The following is a 19,509-nucleotide window of genomic DNA, read 5'->3' on the forward strand; positions in this document are numbered from 1 at the left end:
AACAGGCTGTTACTGTTAGTACGTATGTATTCACTAAAATTAATTTAAATATTCTCGAGACTAAAGGTAAATAATATATAAAGTTTGTTATTTTATTGGAAAAGCCATGAAATGTGATGACCTTTTTTAAGCTAATGGAATCGGTATTGGCCACAAACTTGTTACTTAGCAATCATGATTTTCTCGTGACTGGTTTTAGTTGTTCTCAACAGAGTCGACTCAATTTTACAAGATATTATACCTCGCGTATGTATGCAAGCACCGTTGCACCTCTATTCTCTCACTCTATAGTCCGATAGGATGACAATCTGATACGACCAAAGAGAGATCAGGTATAGCCAGCAGGTTAACGTAATTTCCAAGGCTCCAGAAGATAACAATGCCAATTTCTAAACCCAACCCAGTAATAATTTTTCGACAGAGCAACCCAATAAGTTTTATTTCCGAAAAGTTGCTTCATGATCTTTAAACAAATAGTAACTAAAAAACGAAGCCACTTTAAACTAAAATCAAAGATTCTAAACTACATACCAACATCCAATCCATTCGCCAACGCCCACTGTCCAATAGAAGGTGACCAGTTGGCTTTATAAAGTTGGGAGTAGCATGAACCTCTAGTAACATTGCCATCCAGACCAATGACTCCATACTTGGTCTTAACTCCTGTGAGGTATGATGTAGCAGTACAAGCTGAATCCGGTACCTGAGCGTCTATGCAGTAGGTCTAGAAAGAAAAAAAAGGATAAGTAAATACGGTGTAATGTAAGAGCTCCTAAATCTCTCACTTCTTAGTCATAAAAACTAATTTTTAGACTTAAGCTTATTTTAATGTTATTTATGACCAGACCTTCATACGAAGTCGATCGTATTATTTATAAGCCAAGCCAATATATCCTATGTCAAATGTTTGTCAAACATATGTTATTAAAATTGTATACATAGTTTCTAATAACCTTTATCTTTGTTTTTCATGATGAGTATTATGTTTATTCAGAAGTATTTCGATTTTCAGTAAGAATGCCCGTCCATCTTCCTATGTCAAGATCATTGTCTTTTCAACCTTGGGTAACGTCGGACTTACAATTAAGTGTCTAGTAATTTCCTATAGCGTTTCCTTCCTATCATTGTGTCAAGTTGCTCGCCGTCATACTGATTATAAACGTTTCCTGGGTTTTCTTTTGAACTAACAAATAATGTATTCAATAAAAAAAAACTAAAAATTTTTCTTGGTTATAAATCTAATTCAAAATATTTTGCGAAATTTAATTATTTATTTCGAAAAAAAATTGTACAACATTGAATAAAATAAGAAATATTAATAAAACTTAACCAACAATAGTTTCCAATATTAAATTAAAACCTATATTAAAGACAAATATTAAAAGAAAGAACACGCAAGACACAATAAAAAAATCAATTCAATATATATATTAATAATGCCTGTTTGTGCTAAAGAGGAGGTAGACAACTTATATTTATCAAATTCTTCGTGTAATATTCTCTCGACTTATGTTCGATTTTCGTCAATAACAAATCGGGGACGTTGATAAAAAAAAAGTGAATTAAAGTTAATATAAACTAATAGTATAGGCCCATGATTTAGCTATTTTTTATAGAATAGGAAGGCGGACGAGCATATGGGCCACCTGATGGTAAGTGGACACCAACGCCCATAGACATTGGCATTGTAAGAAATGTTAACCATCGCTTACATCACCAATGCGCCACCAACCTTGGGAACTAAGATGTTATGTCCCTTGTGCTTACAAAATTACACTAGCTCACTCACCCTTCTAACCGGAACACAACAATACCAAGTACTGCTGTTTTGCAGTAGAATATCTGATGAGTGGGTGGTACCTACCCAGACGAGCTTGCACAAAGCTCTACCACCAGTAGCTAGGCAATCATTTGCAATTTATCAATGCACATATTATCTAACATAATATGATCTTTGTCTTTATCAAATAACAGATGAGGGTATATATTTCTGATATCGTATCTCGCACGACGAGTGAAATAATAAAAAATAAATTGTAATTTGATATGTTTATTTTTATATTAATGATATAAATCTATACCAAAAATAAAATGTGCTAAATAACCATATAAGGCACAAGGGCATCTTGTAACGAGGTAATCCTCTGTTGAATACCAGTATTTCCCAATTTAGAAGATATTAAATATGTTATTGAAAAAATAATTCAAATATTGCTATCATTATAAGCGTACCAAAGATCGTAAAAAAATCCTATTCATTACATACCCCACCCATTCACTTACACAGACAGAAAGAGAGACGAAACGAAAAGCTTAGATAATTCATTGAGTATATTATTACTTTTGTGTAAGTATATATATTGCAATAAAAATAAAAGTCGTTTAAGATTTGCATATTTTATTCCTTTGCGAAATCTTGTAATAAAGTTTATAATTTCTTAGTATCGCAAAGGTTAACAACATACTAAAAAACAAAACGCTCACTTTGAATATTCGTATGCACATTTGGTATGATATGAATACATTTCGAGCCTTTAAGTAATTAGTGGTAACTGCGGAGATTTTTTTTACATAAAATATGTGGTCACCACCGCCCATAGACATTGGCAAGGTAAGAAGCCAGTCCTTAGATCTCCAATGCGCTGCCAACCTTGAAAAAGTAAGATGTTATGTCCCTTGAGGCTGTATTTACACTGGCTCACTCACCCGTCAAAGTGAAACACAACCTAAGCAGTCAGTCAGTCAGTCCTAAGCTTTGCTGTTTGGTGGAAGAATATTTGATAAGCGGGTGGTGCCTACCCAGACGGACGGACTTACATATAGCCCTACCAACAATTTCATAATAATGCTCAAATATACGCCCAAACACAAATTCACTCTCTATTCCCTCACTCATAGAGCTCTGTGTCATTCTATTTTACAGATTTTGTCAAAGAATAAAGTGAAATAGATGACATTACGTCAGGTAACATATTCGTTAAAAAAAAAATATCCTGAAGCGATTCATTGATATCAAACGTAAGGTAACAAAAAATCAAATGTCATTGTTTGGAATCGTATCAAAATGATAATTTAACAAAAGTACGTGTGACCTCTGTAATTTCCTTAAACGTGATACGCGCTTGTCAACCGTATAACACAATTTTACTGACTTTTCCGGTTGAGATTTTATGATACTATAGACTCGAGAGTTTTTTTTTGGGTTTGGTGTTAGGGTGTTTACTAGGTGGTAGGGCTTCGTGCCCTCGGCAAGCCCGTCTGGGTAGGTACCACCCACTCATCAGATATTCTACCGCTAAACAGCAATACTTAGTATTATTGTGTTCCAGTTTGAAGGGTGAGTGAGCCAATGTTCAGGCACAAGAGACATAAAATTTTTGTTCTCAAGGTTGGTTACGCGTTCGCGGTGTAATGAGTTAATACTTCTTACAGTACTAATGGCGTCGTCAGTCTTTCAGCGATGGTGACTTATCATCAGGTTGATCATTTGCTAGTCTGCCGCCCTTTATAAATAAGATAGTCTAATATAGCCCGTTATATAGAGGGATAAACGTGAAGTTTACATTGGGAAGTTTATCATTAAAACGTAATAAAATATTATATTATAATTTGAAGAAGACCTTGACATTGGTTAATATTTCAAATTTTCTTATAGTCTACAAAGTTAACTTGTATAAGAATAATCAAAGACAATAAATAGAACCTGTTTAAAAAAAAAACTAGAAGCTTATTAACATATATAACTAAATGTATTTTTGTACTGAAGAGCCGAGATGGCCCAACATATTTTATAATTGTATATTATTATTATATGTGGTTTTTATCACTGATATAAACTTGTATACAATAAAATAATTATGTATTTATAGCAATTGCAAGTCCACAAGTTATACAATATACATCATTTTGATTAGCTTGCAAGTAAAAAGAGTGGCGTACAGTAACAGCCTGTTGTTGTTAATGTCCCACTGCTGGGCTAAGACCTTCTCTCCTTTTGAGGAGAAGGTTTGGAGCTTATTCCACCACGCTGCTCCAATGCGGATTGGTAGAATACACATGTGGCAGAATTTCAGTGAAATCAGACACATGCAGGTTTCCTCACGATGTTTTTCTTCACCGTAAAGCACGAGATGAATTATAATTACAAATTAAGCACATGAAAATTCAGTGATGCTTGCCCGGGTTTGAACCCACGATCATCGGTTAAGATTCACGCGTTCTTACCACTGGGCCATCTCGAGTGAGAGTGAGAGCGGCGTTATTATTCTTTAATTTTCTTCGAGGGTAAATTATAATATACTTGTATTTAATTGATATAATTATATCATTTATTTGATGGGAAAGAGTGACTGAGTTATCGGTCGTTTCTTCTCGGTAGAATCTACAATCCAAAACTATGTTAATAGTAAATTTGTATTTTAAAATTATTCCTAAGTTCTTGGAGGACCTTGCTTGAATAAGCTGTATTTTAATTTTTATCTTAACCAGTCCTGATACTACCATAAGTTTTTGGTATTGTTGGAGGTGCTTAGCAGAAAATCTCAAACAAAATCTAATCTCAAAGAAATCCATTCATTGAAATGATATAACTTTATATTTACTTATAGCTGTACTTTACTATGACGAGCCGGTTGGCGTGGTTGGAAGAACACTTGCCTTTCACGCCGAAGGTTGTGGGTTCGATCCCCACCCAGGACAGACATTTGTGTGCATGAACATGTCTGTTTGTCCTGAGTCTGGGTGTAATTATCTATATAAGTATGTATTTACAAAAGAAAAGTAGTATATGTAGTATATCAGTTGTCTGGTTTCCATAGCACAAGCTTTGTACAAGCTTAATTTGGGATCTGTGTGTGTGTGAGTGTGTGAAAAATGTCCCAGGATATTATTATTATTAGTAGTATTATTATTACTTGATGGTCCCTAATTCTACCGCTAAACAGTACCTATTATTACGTTATGGTTTGAATGTGAGTGAGCTAGAATACAGGATTGAAGGACATAATTTATGAGCTTCCAATTTACGGCTTATTGGTAATATAATAAATGGTCATTTCGTACAGCACCAATGTCTATTGGCAGTGTTGACCACTTACCATTACAAATAAAAATAAAACATAGTTACTTAAATAGAAGAAGGCAGACCGACGTAGCTAGTTTTATATTTTATTTACAACATGACGCACTTTTAAATGGATAATCCTACCAAAACTAATTTCCACTCAAAATTCTATACATCTGATTTGAATACCAATATTAGTTCCATTTCCTCAAACGTGAAACACATTTTCCGCTTGAAGATACGTCAGATACTTCAATAATAGTATATGTATATATATGTTCGGTATATAAAGTGTTATGCTGCAGTGCCATCTAGTGGTGATTTGCAATATAATGGATAGTATAAGCATAATAAGATAAGTGAATTAATCTTAAGGCATTGAATTGAATTTAATTAGATTTTCAAACTCAAATCTATTTATAGAGAGTGATTTATAAAATATCACTGTATTTCCTAAATGTTAAGGAAAAAAAAAACAATAAATTACTTTAAAACGCGATGCCTATCACAATTACACGGTTATTATCTTGAACTGGTTGTGGGGGGTTTTATTTGAGGAAAAAGTACACATATTTATAAGAATATTCATAAACAGTAGTAAGTACTTCATGGTCGTTATTTACTTGTAGTGACCTCGGTCATTATTTTGATTGGTAGTCTATAATTATATTTATAAGATAGTCAAGAACTGTCATCATATGTAAAAACCATTGGCTTATATATTTTTTGGTGGTAAGGCTTTGTGCAAGCTCGTTTGGATAGGTACCACCCACTCATTAGATATTCTACCGCAAAACAGCAGTATTTGGTATTGTTGTGTTCCGGTTTGAAGGGTGAGTGAGCCAGTGTAATTACAGGTACAAGGTGCGTAACATCTTGGTGCCCAAGGTTGGTGGCGCATTGGCGATGTAAGTAATGTTCAACATTTCTTACAATGAGAATGTCTATGGGCGTTTGTGACCACTTACCATCAGGTGTCCCACATACTCGTTTGCCTACTAATAAAAAACATTCGATAAAAATATTTCATTTGAAGTAAGTGTTCTATTAGATGACTCAACTCAACAAAAATTAAAACGCGTTCATTTATAAATAAAGAAATTAAGAACCAATATTATTTTGAAATACAATTTAATCAAGTATAAGATTATTGAACGTTTTATTAATTTTACAACTTTGATTGCTTAATAAATGATAATAAGTGTGTATAATTTATGGTCTAAGCAATAAATAATGCAATTGACCGAACTTCTCAACAATATCTATGGTTTTATCTGCTATTATAAAAAATGTTATCGTATTTAAGCTATTGCGTATATACTAAAGTATTGCTAATAAATTCTGCCAAAAGCATACATAATTTTTTTTATGCATTTAACTTCTTATTATGGGAGTGAATGAATAAAGAGTGTGATTTTGAACACACTGTATGTGCACTAGCGGTGCAGCAGACTAGTTGTCATTGAAAATTTGCGTCGTGGCCAAATTGTTCACAATTTTAACTACACAGTAAGTATATCTAGATAGTGAAACCGCTGACTTAATACTTTTTCTGTAATGACGTAACAATCAAAATCACTTTCACAATTCATTATAAAAACGAAATAAATTCTTACGTGACTTTAAATCTAGTTTTTAATCCAGTTTAAAAAAAACAGATGTTTCGTTTGCATACAGATTTCTAGACTGCTTAGTAATTTACTAGGATATGAGATATGATTTCTTAATTTACACGTGATCTGCGCGTGCGCATTTAATTAACGGACACGATCTCGAAGAATGGCATCTTATTTGCCTTTAAACCTAGTTTTTAACTGATTACAAAATAAGGGGGAGGATTGATGCATGTCTCGTACGCTTTTTTTTATCATCATCATCATCATCATATTCAGCCCACATTAATCCACTGCTGGACATAGGCCTCCTCACAGGTGCGCCAGGTCTCCCTGTCCTGTGCTAGTCGCATCCATTCAGCACCCGCCATCTTCCTAAAATCGTCTAACCATCGGGCGGGTGGTCTGCCCACTGGCCTTTTTTTATGTATGTCACAAAATCATTTACATCGATTAAACTTTATCCTGTTAATGGATAACCACCCAATGATGAGTACGGGTATTCTAGTAGACTCGGTGCCTGTTAGTCCCTCATAACCTTATCTTCTCCTAGGTAAAACGCGTAAAGGCGACTTTCAGTCCTAGAAAAGTTGTAATAAGTTACCTCGGGTCCTATATATTTTACTTTGACATATAACAATTATATTTTAACCATATTTGTTAGAATGTCCTCGGTGTATGATTGTAGATCAGTTGTGTTTAAAAAAAAAATATTATGTAACAGAAAACTGTGTGAATTCGATACATATTTGGGCTGAACTGAGATCGGTGAAAGTAAAACAGTGCTTCCGTATTTATCTTCGTGGTAGGGCTTTATGCAAGTCTTGCTTTATGAAGAGTAGATTGACTGCTCAAATATTCTTCCGCCAAACAGTATTGTTGTTTTTGTGTTCCGAGTTGAGCGGTGAATGAGCCAGAGTAACTACAGGCACCAAGGATAACATCTTAGTTCCCAAGGTTGATGGCGCATTGACGATGTGAGAGATGGTTAATTATGGTCTCGACTGTTGTGGTGACATAATTGGTTTGATCGGCAAAGAAAGGTTGTTATTTATTTCCATCCAGTTAGTTTCCATTAGTGTTTTGGTTGAGCTGGTCAAACTTAGCATCGAGTAACAGTTGACTAATAATTTAAATAATTACACCGAACCGAACCGAAACAGCCTATGAATGTCCCGCTGCTGGGCTAAAGGCCACCTCTCCTCATTTTGAGGAGAAGGTTTGGAGCTTATTCCACCACGCTGCTCCAATGCGGGTTGGTGGAATACACATGTGGCAGAATTTCAGTGAAATTAGACACATGCAGGTTTCCTCACGATGTTTTCCTTCACCGTAAAGCACGAGATGAATTATAATCACAAATTAAGCACATGAAAATTCAGCTGTTCAGTTTCAGGGTGCTTGCCCGGGTTTGAACCCACGATCATCGGTTAAGATTCACGCGTTCTTACCACTGGGTCATCTCGGCTTTTTAATAATTACAGCTTAAGCAAAAATCAAAACAATCGAATGACATAATTAATAAGTTGAATGATGTTGCTAATTTTTTGTACCATTTTAGTGTTTTTTTGGTAAGCCGCTTTTATGTAATCTTGAAGTTGGTGTCTATAATATCTGGTTGATATTTAAAGTAGGGTTATGTTAAAATTACAAAAACAGAAAGAGTCTAGCTTCATATTCGTTCTAATAATAATTAATTAACTTACAGTAATTGTAGTAATTTTAAGAAGTATTCTTAATATCGTTGTACACTCGCACGTTTTGATTTTGTTGTTACTTGTAATGTTTATCTCAAATAATGTTTATAATTCACCTCGTGCTCGGTGATAAAGAAAAATATCGTGAGAAAATTGTACCGGATGTCGGATTTTAGACTTACAGGCTAGGCTTTATTACTTTTTAGGCTTTTTTTGATTTAGACAACTTCACATTTGTAAAGTGAGATTTACTGGGTTGGTATTTTTCTTATTTTAATCATGATTTTTTTTATATCTTATTATTGTATTCAAAATTTATAAACTAAATAATAATTAAAATAACTCACCCTCGCCAATCCAGTTACGGGAAACTTTTCAAAATCTAAAACATTATCTTCTCCAAGTTCTCTCTCTCGCTGTCCAGCGAATGTCCTAGCCGCCATGACAGTTGCCAAAGACATTCCATCACCGATGAACATTATACCATTCTTGGCTTTATTGGTGTTGATGGTTTCTTTAAGCTTAGATTTCAATACTTCTGAAGCTGTTTTCCTCCAGTAGGAGCCGTGCTTCTCGTCTGAAGGTATGTAGGAGGGGTTCATGACGGTGTCTAGGACTTTTTTAGGTTTTGGCGTTGATACGGCATCATCTGCAACAAAAATTAGATAATTATTTTTTTTTTAATTTGATGTTTCATTAAAAGAACCTATACACAAACTAATGCCGTAATTTGTAAGATTAAAAGACTACAAGGTTTTTATTTCCTATCGTAATAGTGCAAAACAATCAACACGCGACTCAATTCGCATTTTACTGGTTTTTATCGGTGATTCAAATCCAAATTCCTTTATTTAATATAATAGTATTACACTAATTTATTGATTGTCAAATTAGAAACAATATAGAATCTATATTCCAACCTTTTTTTTCGTTAACTCAAATAGCAAAATGTATTTATTTTTACTTACTTAAAAATGGTCATGTTACAGGATTAAGCCGAATTGAACGCCAACCTTATACTTTTGAATCCTAATTTTACAAGGATAAGTTTAAACTTATCCTTGTAAAATTACATTTCAAAAGTACTTGTACGTGCTTTAATAATATATATTTAGATTTTTGGTCAGTATTTCCAGCAAATTAACACATTAAAATATGTTTTAAAACATAAAAGGATTGAGGTGAAGGAGGTCGCGTCTTATTTACATTAAGGTAAAGTGATCGTTTCACGGCTTACGAGATTTCATTTGAGTAAACATTTATAACTTTTAAAACCACGACTATCATTATGAAATATGAATTTAAATATATTTTTTTATGTTAGTTTTTTTAACGCAGCATATTTTTTGGCTGTATAATAGTAAAGAATTTTGTCGAATTTACTGGGATTAATTAAATTATTCAAATTAACAAATGTAAAAGTCCCACTGCTGGACAATCTTTTTGTTTGAGAAGGTTAATACATTATTTGGTAAAGGCGGAATTTTCAGTGGATTCGAAAAGGTTTCTTCGCAATGGTTTAATTTATCTTGATTTATTATAAGCCCAAATTAAACATATAGATCTCAGTAGTGCATCTTGGATTCGAAACTGCAATCTTCGGCTATCATTCGCCTTTTTTACCACTAAGCCATCTTGGCCTCACTTACTATAAATATTAAGTTATCCGTAGGAAAACACGCTTTTGTTTTAAACTGAACGTACTTTTAAGTCTATCTAAAAACCCAACATCTCTAGTATAGTATCTATAGTACATAATATAGAAACTATATATTACTAGGAAAATGAAAAACAAGCACACATAGTCACATATATTTTATTTATATATTTACATTCAGTTATATATATTTATATCATATCGTAACTATGTGTGCTTGGTTTTCATTTTCCTAGTAAGAAACGTACTTTATCTCGTCATGATTAAAATTATTGGTGATTGTTTTAAAAATACATCAATTTGTCACGATATTTTAAAGTTTTACGCGATATCTCTATGACGTATAGCGTATGAGATCATGTCTGTCATTTTAATACACGTTTAAAACTAATCATATGAAGTTAAGTAATACAAAGGTGATATTAGTTTCATCACAATAGCGTTAAACGTTTTGAAAACACATGCGATAAGCTCATTGAATTTTTATCAATATAGAAATAGGCAAAAATAAAACAGTTCAGCTTTTTCTTCTGTGTTAATTAACCGAATTTTTTTAGTTTTTTTTGTTAGCTATTGACGAACTCTAGTGTTATCAAAAATAAAATGTTTATAATAGTAGAAAAATACGAAATTCGTATGATAAAATTTCAATAATAATGATATTATACTAATTTAGAAAAACAAAATACAAACAATTTTATAAAAATTTAGTATTGGAGAAAATGCGAATGTATGTATATATATATATATATGTTTATTATAATATAAGTATTTAATGATTATGCAGTGTTTTAAACGCGTGATTCTTAATTGAAAAATACTGGTTGCCCGGATACAATTTTTCCTGTACTTAAATTGTGTTTACAATCGGTTTCGTATTCAATAGTAAGAAAAACCTCGTAAAGAAACTTGCAATGAAGTTTTGCCACTTATGTATCCATCAAGCCGCAGGATTCCCCTGAACCGGGAGAGGATGCCTTTGCAATCGATTCGGTTTTTGAAAATGCAATTTTTTATTAAATTTATTATTTGTATTTTTAAAAAAGATTTATGTATCTATACTTAGAAATGAGGAGTTTTTTTGCTAACTAAACCAATATATATCCGACGTCTAATGCAAACCAATATTTATATTTCATACGAATACCATGTCTCTATTAATTTTAATCCTGAAACGTAGAGTGTGATGTGAAGCCGAGATGGCCTAGTGGTAAGAACGCGTGAATCTTAACCGATGATCGTGGGTTCAAACCCGGGCAAGCACCACTGAATTTTCATGTGCTTAATTTGTGTTTATAATTCATCTCGTGCTTAACGGTGAAGGAAAACATCGTGAGGAAACCTGCATGTGTCTAATTTCATTGAAATTCTGCCACATGTGTATTCTACCTACCCGCATTGGAGCAGCGTGGTGGAATAAGCTCCAAACCTTCTCCTCAAAAAAGGGAGAGGAGACCTTAGCCCAGCAGTGGGACATTAACAGGCTGTTACTGTACTGTACTGTAGATTGTGATGCTGGCTGGTAATAAATATTCAGGCACATACACACATATACAAAAAGCACGGACAACACGGGGGTACCATTACAAAAATAAAAATAAAATATATACCTACATAAATCTTACACCAGAAGATGCATCGCGTAACGGAGAAGGTTTTACTATATAATTTTATTATTAATTATTTAATTAAAATAGCAGGCGTGCTTCGCAGTTTCATCCGTTTTAAATGTAGATAATTGATAAGTACGAATTTCACGTTCTTGTTATGCTTTTATGTGTAAAGGTTTTTTTCGCGTCTGTCGTGAGTATTAATGACGACATAATAATGTTTATAAATTTTATCACTTTTAACGTAACATTGTCACGTATTTTTATATGTTATCTAAGTCACGTTTCGAAAATATAATATATGTAATTTTCTCATACTTTAATTGTATTTGAAGTTAACATATAATGCGTTATGTAATTGGTATTGATTTGATTTATGAGAAAAAATAGATAGGTGATTATTGTTTCAAAATTTTAGCTTTAATAGCTGAACGTTATACTAGCCATTTAACGATGTTGAATTCGTAGGTTCGATCCTGTCAGATTGAAACTGCCAAATTGGTCAACTGATGGTATCTGGTCACCATCGTCCATACATATTGACACTAAGAACTACTAGGCGGAAGGGCTTCGTGCAAGTCCGTCTGGATAAGTACCACCCACTCATCAAATATTCTACTGCTAAACAGCAATTCTTAGTAAACGCAGCTAGCGTTCTGGTTAGAAGAAAGCCAGTCTAACTACAGGCATAAGGGTATAACAATTTAGTTTACTAGGTTGGTTATTGGCGATTTAAATAAATATTTCTTACAGTGCCAATGTCTGTGGGTGGTGATGAACATTTACCATCAAATTGTATAGGATTATATATTGCTGTGTGGCGGTAGAATATGAAATAAGTGGGTCGTACCTACACAAACGGGTTAGGCAAAAGAATGTGGTGATTTTGTTAATTAAAATTCGAATCATTCCATAAAAATGGTCAATGGGGACCTTTTTAAAAAGGTATAACTATACGCTTTTAAAGATCATAAGCTTAATTCAAGACGATTAAGTTTATCGAATGATATTTTTTCTTTTAAAATTCGTTCCTTATTCTTTATGCAATGTTTGAATATAATTGGATTAAATTCTATAATTGGACCACTGACAGTATCAAAAGCGACACTACCGTCGGTAAGAACACAAATTACCTGATCTAGCATGATGGTTTTGGATGAAATCTAGATAAATATATGTATATATACCTCGTGTCATCATAACTTAGAAAATATATTTGGAAGAAATACTTATTTCAATTACTTATGTTACGAATTATTTAAAAGTAACAAACTTTAAATGTCCCACTGCTGGGCTAAGGCCTCCTCTCGTTTCTGAGGAGATTTGTAGCTTATTCCCTCACGCTACTCCTATGCGGGATGGCTACACGTACGACAGGATTTATATCGGATAACGCCAAATAACGAGGGTGACACCTTAGGGTTTTAGTAGGTAGAAACCCGAAATAATTTCTTCGCCTTCCAGCGAGGAAGCATCCGTAGAGGAGATCCCAAAGAAAGAAAAACGACTTATATCGGACACTTGCATGCGTATTTATATTCCTCAGGTCTCTTTTTACCGCCACCAAGAAAAATGATGGACTTGAACCCACACTCTGTGGTCACTGCTCACACGTCCTAACCACAGAACTATCTCGGCTATGAATTATACATATAAATATTATAAACGCTCTGTTGTAGTTAGTTCTGAGATGAGCTGAATTCTTCTTGATTCCTTTTTTAAAGTAGCTACACGTCCCGGCTTCGCTAAGGCAGAATAAGAATCTACGTAGAATTTTTGTAACGTAATACATATAACTCTAATTCTTCACACAACACACATCAGTAAAGCTCCCAGTTTGCATGATTTTTTTTTCGCAAGCTTTACAATTGATCATCATATTTTAGCCAACATTCACAAAATGTTAATAAAATATACACCTAAACAATCCCCATGAATCACTTTGCCGGTGAGAACCGTATGAAAAACCGTTCGGTAGTTTTTGAGTTTATCGCGTACAGACAAACAGACATTGTTTTATAAAATCTAGTGATAAAGAACTATAATCAAAACTATTAGAAAAATCATTCCTCTAAAATGTTATGAGTTTGGATTAAAATCGTCATGATATACTAACATTCCAGAGATTGCACTTGACTGGAATTTATTAGACTGATCTGGATTTAATTTCGCTCAGACAGGATATATACATTGTCTAATTAGACTTCATTATGTCATGTTATGTTCTAATATATGTAGACACAAATTATTTCGACAAGATTATTTTATTTTATAAAGTTTATTATATAGAATTAACGTTATATAAATTTATGAATCCTACTAATGTTATAAATAAAAGTTTTGATGTTTGATACCCATAATGTCATCCTAATTAACCATTAAACAATATAACGTCTAGATTTGGATGATTTTTTTTTATAGAATAGGAAGGTGGACGAGCATATGGGTCATCTGATGGTAAGTGGTCACCAAACACTCTTAGACATTGGCATTGTAAGAAATGTCAACCATTGCTTATAGCCAATGCGCCACCAACCTTGGGAACTAAGATTTTATGTCCCTTGCGCCTGTAATTACACTGGCTCACTCACTCTTCAAACCGGAACACAACAATATCAAGTATTGCTGTTTTGCGGTAGAATATCTGATGAGTGGGTGGTACCTACCCAGGCGAGCTTGCACAAAGCCCTACCACCAGTAGAATGGAGATAGCTTATATCTTGACTAAGCACATACCTAACACCGGAGACATAGCTCCCTCATACGCAGACGCGAATAGAATCTTTCGTTTTAATAAAATATATGAATTGGTATGTAATTTTTTCAAGAATTAGTTTGATAGACGGACGGGGCAAATGAATTACCTGATGGTAAGTGGTTACCAATGCCCATCGACGTAGTAATTTAACCAAGTAATTTAATTGTTATTATACATTTATATTTAAATTAATAATTAATTTTCGTAATATAAAAAAAATATATACAATGCGGAGAGTTGATAGATAGAATTATCAAATATTTTATGAAACTTAAGCACATAGTTATATATTCATTAAATATTTTTAAGCTGCGATTGAAATTTTGTTACGACTATATTGAAAAAAGACTTAATCTTAAAACAAATGTACAATATAGTAACAGGACGGTTGATAAAAAAAATCATGAAATTGAATTGATTTTCATATTATTGACACGATCCTTTTAAATTAATTTATACGATTATTATTATATAAAATAAATTATTTAAATAATGGTATTAATTAAAATAAAATTATCATCAAGATTATATATTTCAATAAAAAATGACTACTTGTAATAATTAAAACGATTTAAAAATAACAAAATAATTGTAATCGAACTACTCGTAATTAATGGACGAGTGCAATGACACATTATTAACATTTAAAAAAATTATCAATATAAAGGGGGATATGTAACTACAAATACTATCGAAAGAATAAAATAACATTAAAAAAAAACAATGACTTACCTGCGCCAATATAACATATCGCTAGTAAAACTATCAACACTTGCGCATGCGCCATCGCGTCGTCTGACTCGTGCGCACGAGACAGCACACTTTTATCGACTGCGGATCAGCCGATCTTACTACTTACGACTGATCACGATCCTTAACTTTATACGTGTGTGTATATAATATTGATATGTTTACTATCATATGCTTTAATATGTAGATATATAAAGCCACGCTTTATATTTTAATAAATTATTTTGCTGAGCAAGGGTCTTCCCTCAAATGAATTCCAAATTCAACTCTAGATGCTTTTTTCTAGGTAACTCAACTGCAAACAAATTTATAAATTTGGATAATCATGCTAAAATTAAAACTTTTTAAAAGTCAGACTTCTAAAAAAGATATGTTTATATACTATGCTAAATATATCAAATAGTAAACATTATAACTACTTGACATAATGTATTGTCCATTTCAAATAAAATAATATATAATTTCATTATTGTATAAAACCTATAATTGTAAAAATTGAGAAGAAAAAAAAGTTCCCGCTGAGTTTATTTCGCAATTTCTCTTCCGGTAATAGATTTTTGACAATCAATAAGTAAGTTACTGGTGGTATTACTGGTGGTAGGGCTTTGTGCAAGCTCGTCTGGGTAGGTACCACCCACTCATCAGATATTCTACCGCAAAACAGCAATACTTGATATTGTTGTGTTCCAGTTTGAAGGGCGAGTGAGCCAGTGTAATTACAGGCACAAGGGACATAAAATCTTAGTTCCCAAGGTTGGTGGCGCATTGGCTATAAGCGATGGTTGACATTTCTTACAATGCCAATGTCTAAGGGCGTTTGGTGACCACTTACCATCAGGTGGCCCATATGCTCGTCCACCTTCCTATTCTATAAAAAAAAAAGTAACGCTTCTATATTGAATGTTGATCTTTTACTTTTGGTACTAATATACATAATATGCATAAATTAACAATATTCTGGAGAATGTTTTGTTTATGTTATACTTTGCTTGAAAATAATACTTAATTATACTTTATACGTGCGTGTAAAAAAAAAACATATAAAAAGTAAAAAGAATATATCTGACAAATAATGGGTTAAGTGGAACTAGTTTAAATATTCAAGATTTAGTTTTTTAGGCTACCCAAAATAGATGAAGTTAATTAAAAGCTTGTAATTACAAAATTACAAATTTTCTTGCTTGATTTGAAGCGACCGGTTAACAATCACGTGCTTTTTTATCATTGGTGATTACAATTTTCTAGAATGTACAAAAGTTTTATTATAAAAATACTAAATTTATTAATGAGTTGGTCGATGTGATATTTATGTCTCGTAACAGATTATTCAATATAACGGTACCACCAATTCGAGTAGCCATTGGTGGTGGAGTGCGATTCAAAACAGGTTTCCATACCCAGTTTGCATTCGTGATTCCGCAAAAAATTGCACCGAACTTTAACAATAAGAAAAAAACTAATTTTGTCTTCAATCTTTGAAAGTAAAAGCCCACTTTATTCGCTTGCGTTTTAAGAAGGGAGGCGTTTTAAGGGGGGGGGGGGTATGTGTGTTAAGGTTAAAACTTAGGGTTAAGTGGCTTAGCCGTGAAAGTGTAATGAAGAGAGTTGTTTTCGCTATTGTTATATTAGATTTGGTAATTTTTAAATATATTTTATGAATATAAATGGCAGTTATTAATAAAACCAATCAACCCGTTATAACCAAATTACTATCAAAGTAACAATTGAGGTACATTGTAATGTAAAGAATGGTTAATATATCTTACGTCAGTCAATGTCTATGAGTGGTTTCGACTACTTTACGAAGCTGGCCCTTTTGCCAAAGGTCATTTCCACCAACATACTAATTAAAAATAAAAACGTCATAAGGGTTTCTTTCACTTCTATCATGGTACTAAATTACTTACCGTATGTAACAGGAGTTGTCTAAAGTCTGTAAATATCCCAGTTTTAGTCAAAAGGCTCCTCTTGTCTTGAGGTGGAGGTTTTGAGGACACACATGTAGATTTTCATGCGACTCATGTCAGTTTCTTCACGTTTTCATTCACCGCCCAGCACGAGATAGTATTAGTACAAATAAAGAACATCAAAACTTTTTGCTTGGTAAGGTTTGATTGATATCGGTTGATGTTACATGTCACCTCATAACCACTGATCCTTCTCGAATCTTAAAGGTGAGTATAGACTAGAGTATTAACTTGTAACACAACAATGAGCCGAACTTCGAGCACCACGGTCAACGTTTTGTAAGATCCTGGAGCCGAATTCTACTAATTTATAACGGTTACGATACGTGCCCGATTCAATCCCTCTACAACTTCGACTATTCTATATCTATTCGGGTCTGAAGCAAACCGATATAACGTTACAATACGTCGTAATGTCCAAACCAAACTTAACTGTAAACTTTTATATCAATGGTAAATAATTAAATTAATGATTCGGAAAATGGATAAACAGCAACGATAACACTGTGATTCGATTGCGATAAAGTGACATTTCGTTAGCAATATTGACCCCCTGATCGCATAAATCAACAAAATTATTGGTAACAACGTTTTATCGAGCAAAGACAAGAGCACGGGCGACGACAAACGTGGCATATGCCACTTGGAATTCTGACATTTCAACGAAGAGTAAACGCAAAACAGAACAGAAATGTTACATGTAAACGCTCACTCGCTGTGAGCATTACGTAGCGTCGAGCGTTGCAGGGACGGTACATTACATAAAATATTTAAGAGTTACAGAAGATTTACCAAAAATTAAATTGAATATGTATTTCTACCAACGCCAGCCTGATACAAATCTATTTGATAAAGCAAGCTGTCAAATAAGCATATCCAGATGAGTCTTGTTTTTTGCTTAGGTCGTATCTTAATGGCATTTTATGAAAATAATTAACTACCGATGATTTCATTAGCTACCGGATGTAAGTCATCATTATCTACTATTCCAATAAATAATTCATATAATCACTACCTCTTTGATCTAGTGGCTAGATGATAAAAATCTTAACTTATTTTGGACCAAAATACTCAATTATTGTTCAGGACATAATATACGTAGGTTGTATACGCTAACCATGTGTCCTTAAATTTAGATTGCGATAATATCTGGAAATAGAAACATGGACATCAATAATAATAAATGAAAACAGTAAAATATATACACGAAAGGCACAGACACACACGTCTGTGGCATTTAATTTTATTTGAGAAAATAAGAGCTAAACACTGACGAGGCAATAAAATTTTCTTAAATAGTACCTACAGCGCTAGTTATGAAATACCAAAAAAAAACAGTCTGAAATCTATATTAAAAATGTTATACTCTAACACATTTCGTATACAGTAACAGTAACAGCCTGTTAATGTCCCACTACTAGGCTAAGGCCTCCTCTCCCTTTTGAGGCGAAGGTTTGGAGTTAATTCCACCACGCTGCTCCAATGCGGGTTGGTAGATACATATACACATGTGGCATAATTTCAATTAAATTAGACACATGCGGGTTTTCTCACAATGTTTTCCTTCACTGTCAAGCATAAGCACCGAGATGAATTATAAGCACATTTCTTATATACGATGAAAACTTATGTTTCAGATTGATATAAAATAAAAACAAAATACCTTATTCAAGTAAACTTTCATAAAGCACTTTCGAATCGACACAGAATTATATTAAAGTACCGCGACGAAGATTACGACGGTTCGGAATAAAATTTTATCGAGAAGAACTGACAAAAAACTCAGTAATTACTCATTTCCACCATTTCAATTACAATATTAAATTTTTAAATCTTAATATTGTTAATGCAAAACTGTCTGTCTCTTACGCTTTTACGGCTAAGCCACTGAACCAATTTGATGAAATTCGCGAGCGTAGCCAAGGGCGATAATTAGTATAAAATAATTACCAAAAAACTGAAGAAAAACTTATGCTGTTAAAACTATACGCGTCACTCATTAAATCACTGTTTAAACAATAAATGAATATATTTACATAGCACTACTTCATTGGTATCTGTGACGTCAAATAAAACTGCTCAAGGAAGACCCAACGGCCCAAAAATAATACTTGGAAGCACTTTGAATTTATTTAGCAATTGAATATATTATTATTTTAGTACAGAAATAAAATATCAACTAAATGTAATTAATCACAAAATTATAAATTTAACGACATTTTATCAACACACGAAAGGAACTATTCAAATTAGCTAATTATGATACAAAAATAATTTATTGATCACATTTATACCTTATATTATACTGACAGATAACAATTACCCGCCTAAAAGAGTAATAAAAAAAGAAGCCCGAGACAGTTACGATTTTATGCTGCCAGCGTTCTTGTCAACA

The 19,509-nt window shown here is 33.0% G+C and overlaps 1 protein-coding gene across 2 annotated transcripts in view; it reads right to left on the reverse strand.

Annotated features, from left to right (window-relative positions):
• Nucleotides 1–19,509, reverse strand: part of LOC126773592 (membrane-bound alkaline phosphatase-like) — a 37,438-nt gene that overhangs the window by 14,773 nt on the left and 3,156 nt on the right. Inside the window, exons 1-3 of one of the 2 annotated variants that reach the window (XM_050494564.1) lie at nt 15,130–15,262; nt 8,720–9,021; nt 532–724 (exon numbers count right to left, since the gene is read on the reverse strand). In XM_050494564.1, coding sequence (XP_050350521.1) covers nt 532–724; nt 8,720–9,021; nt 15,130–15,184 — 550 coding nt within the window. In that variant the 5' untranslated portion in view covers nt 15,185–15,262. Of the gene's footprint in view, nt 1–531; nt 725–8,719; nt 9,022–15,129; nt 15,263–19,509 lie in introns of those variants that run through there. The other variant, XM_050494563.1, reaches the window with a different exon arrangement.

Source organism: Nymphalis io, chromosome 15 (assembly GCF_905147045.1).
Source record: "Nymphalis io chromosome 15, ilAglIoxx1.1, whole genome shotgun sequence".
Lineage (NCBI taxonomy): Eukaryota > Metazoa > Arthropoda > Insecta > Lepidoptera > Nymphalidae > Nymphalis > Nymphalis io.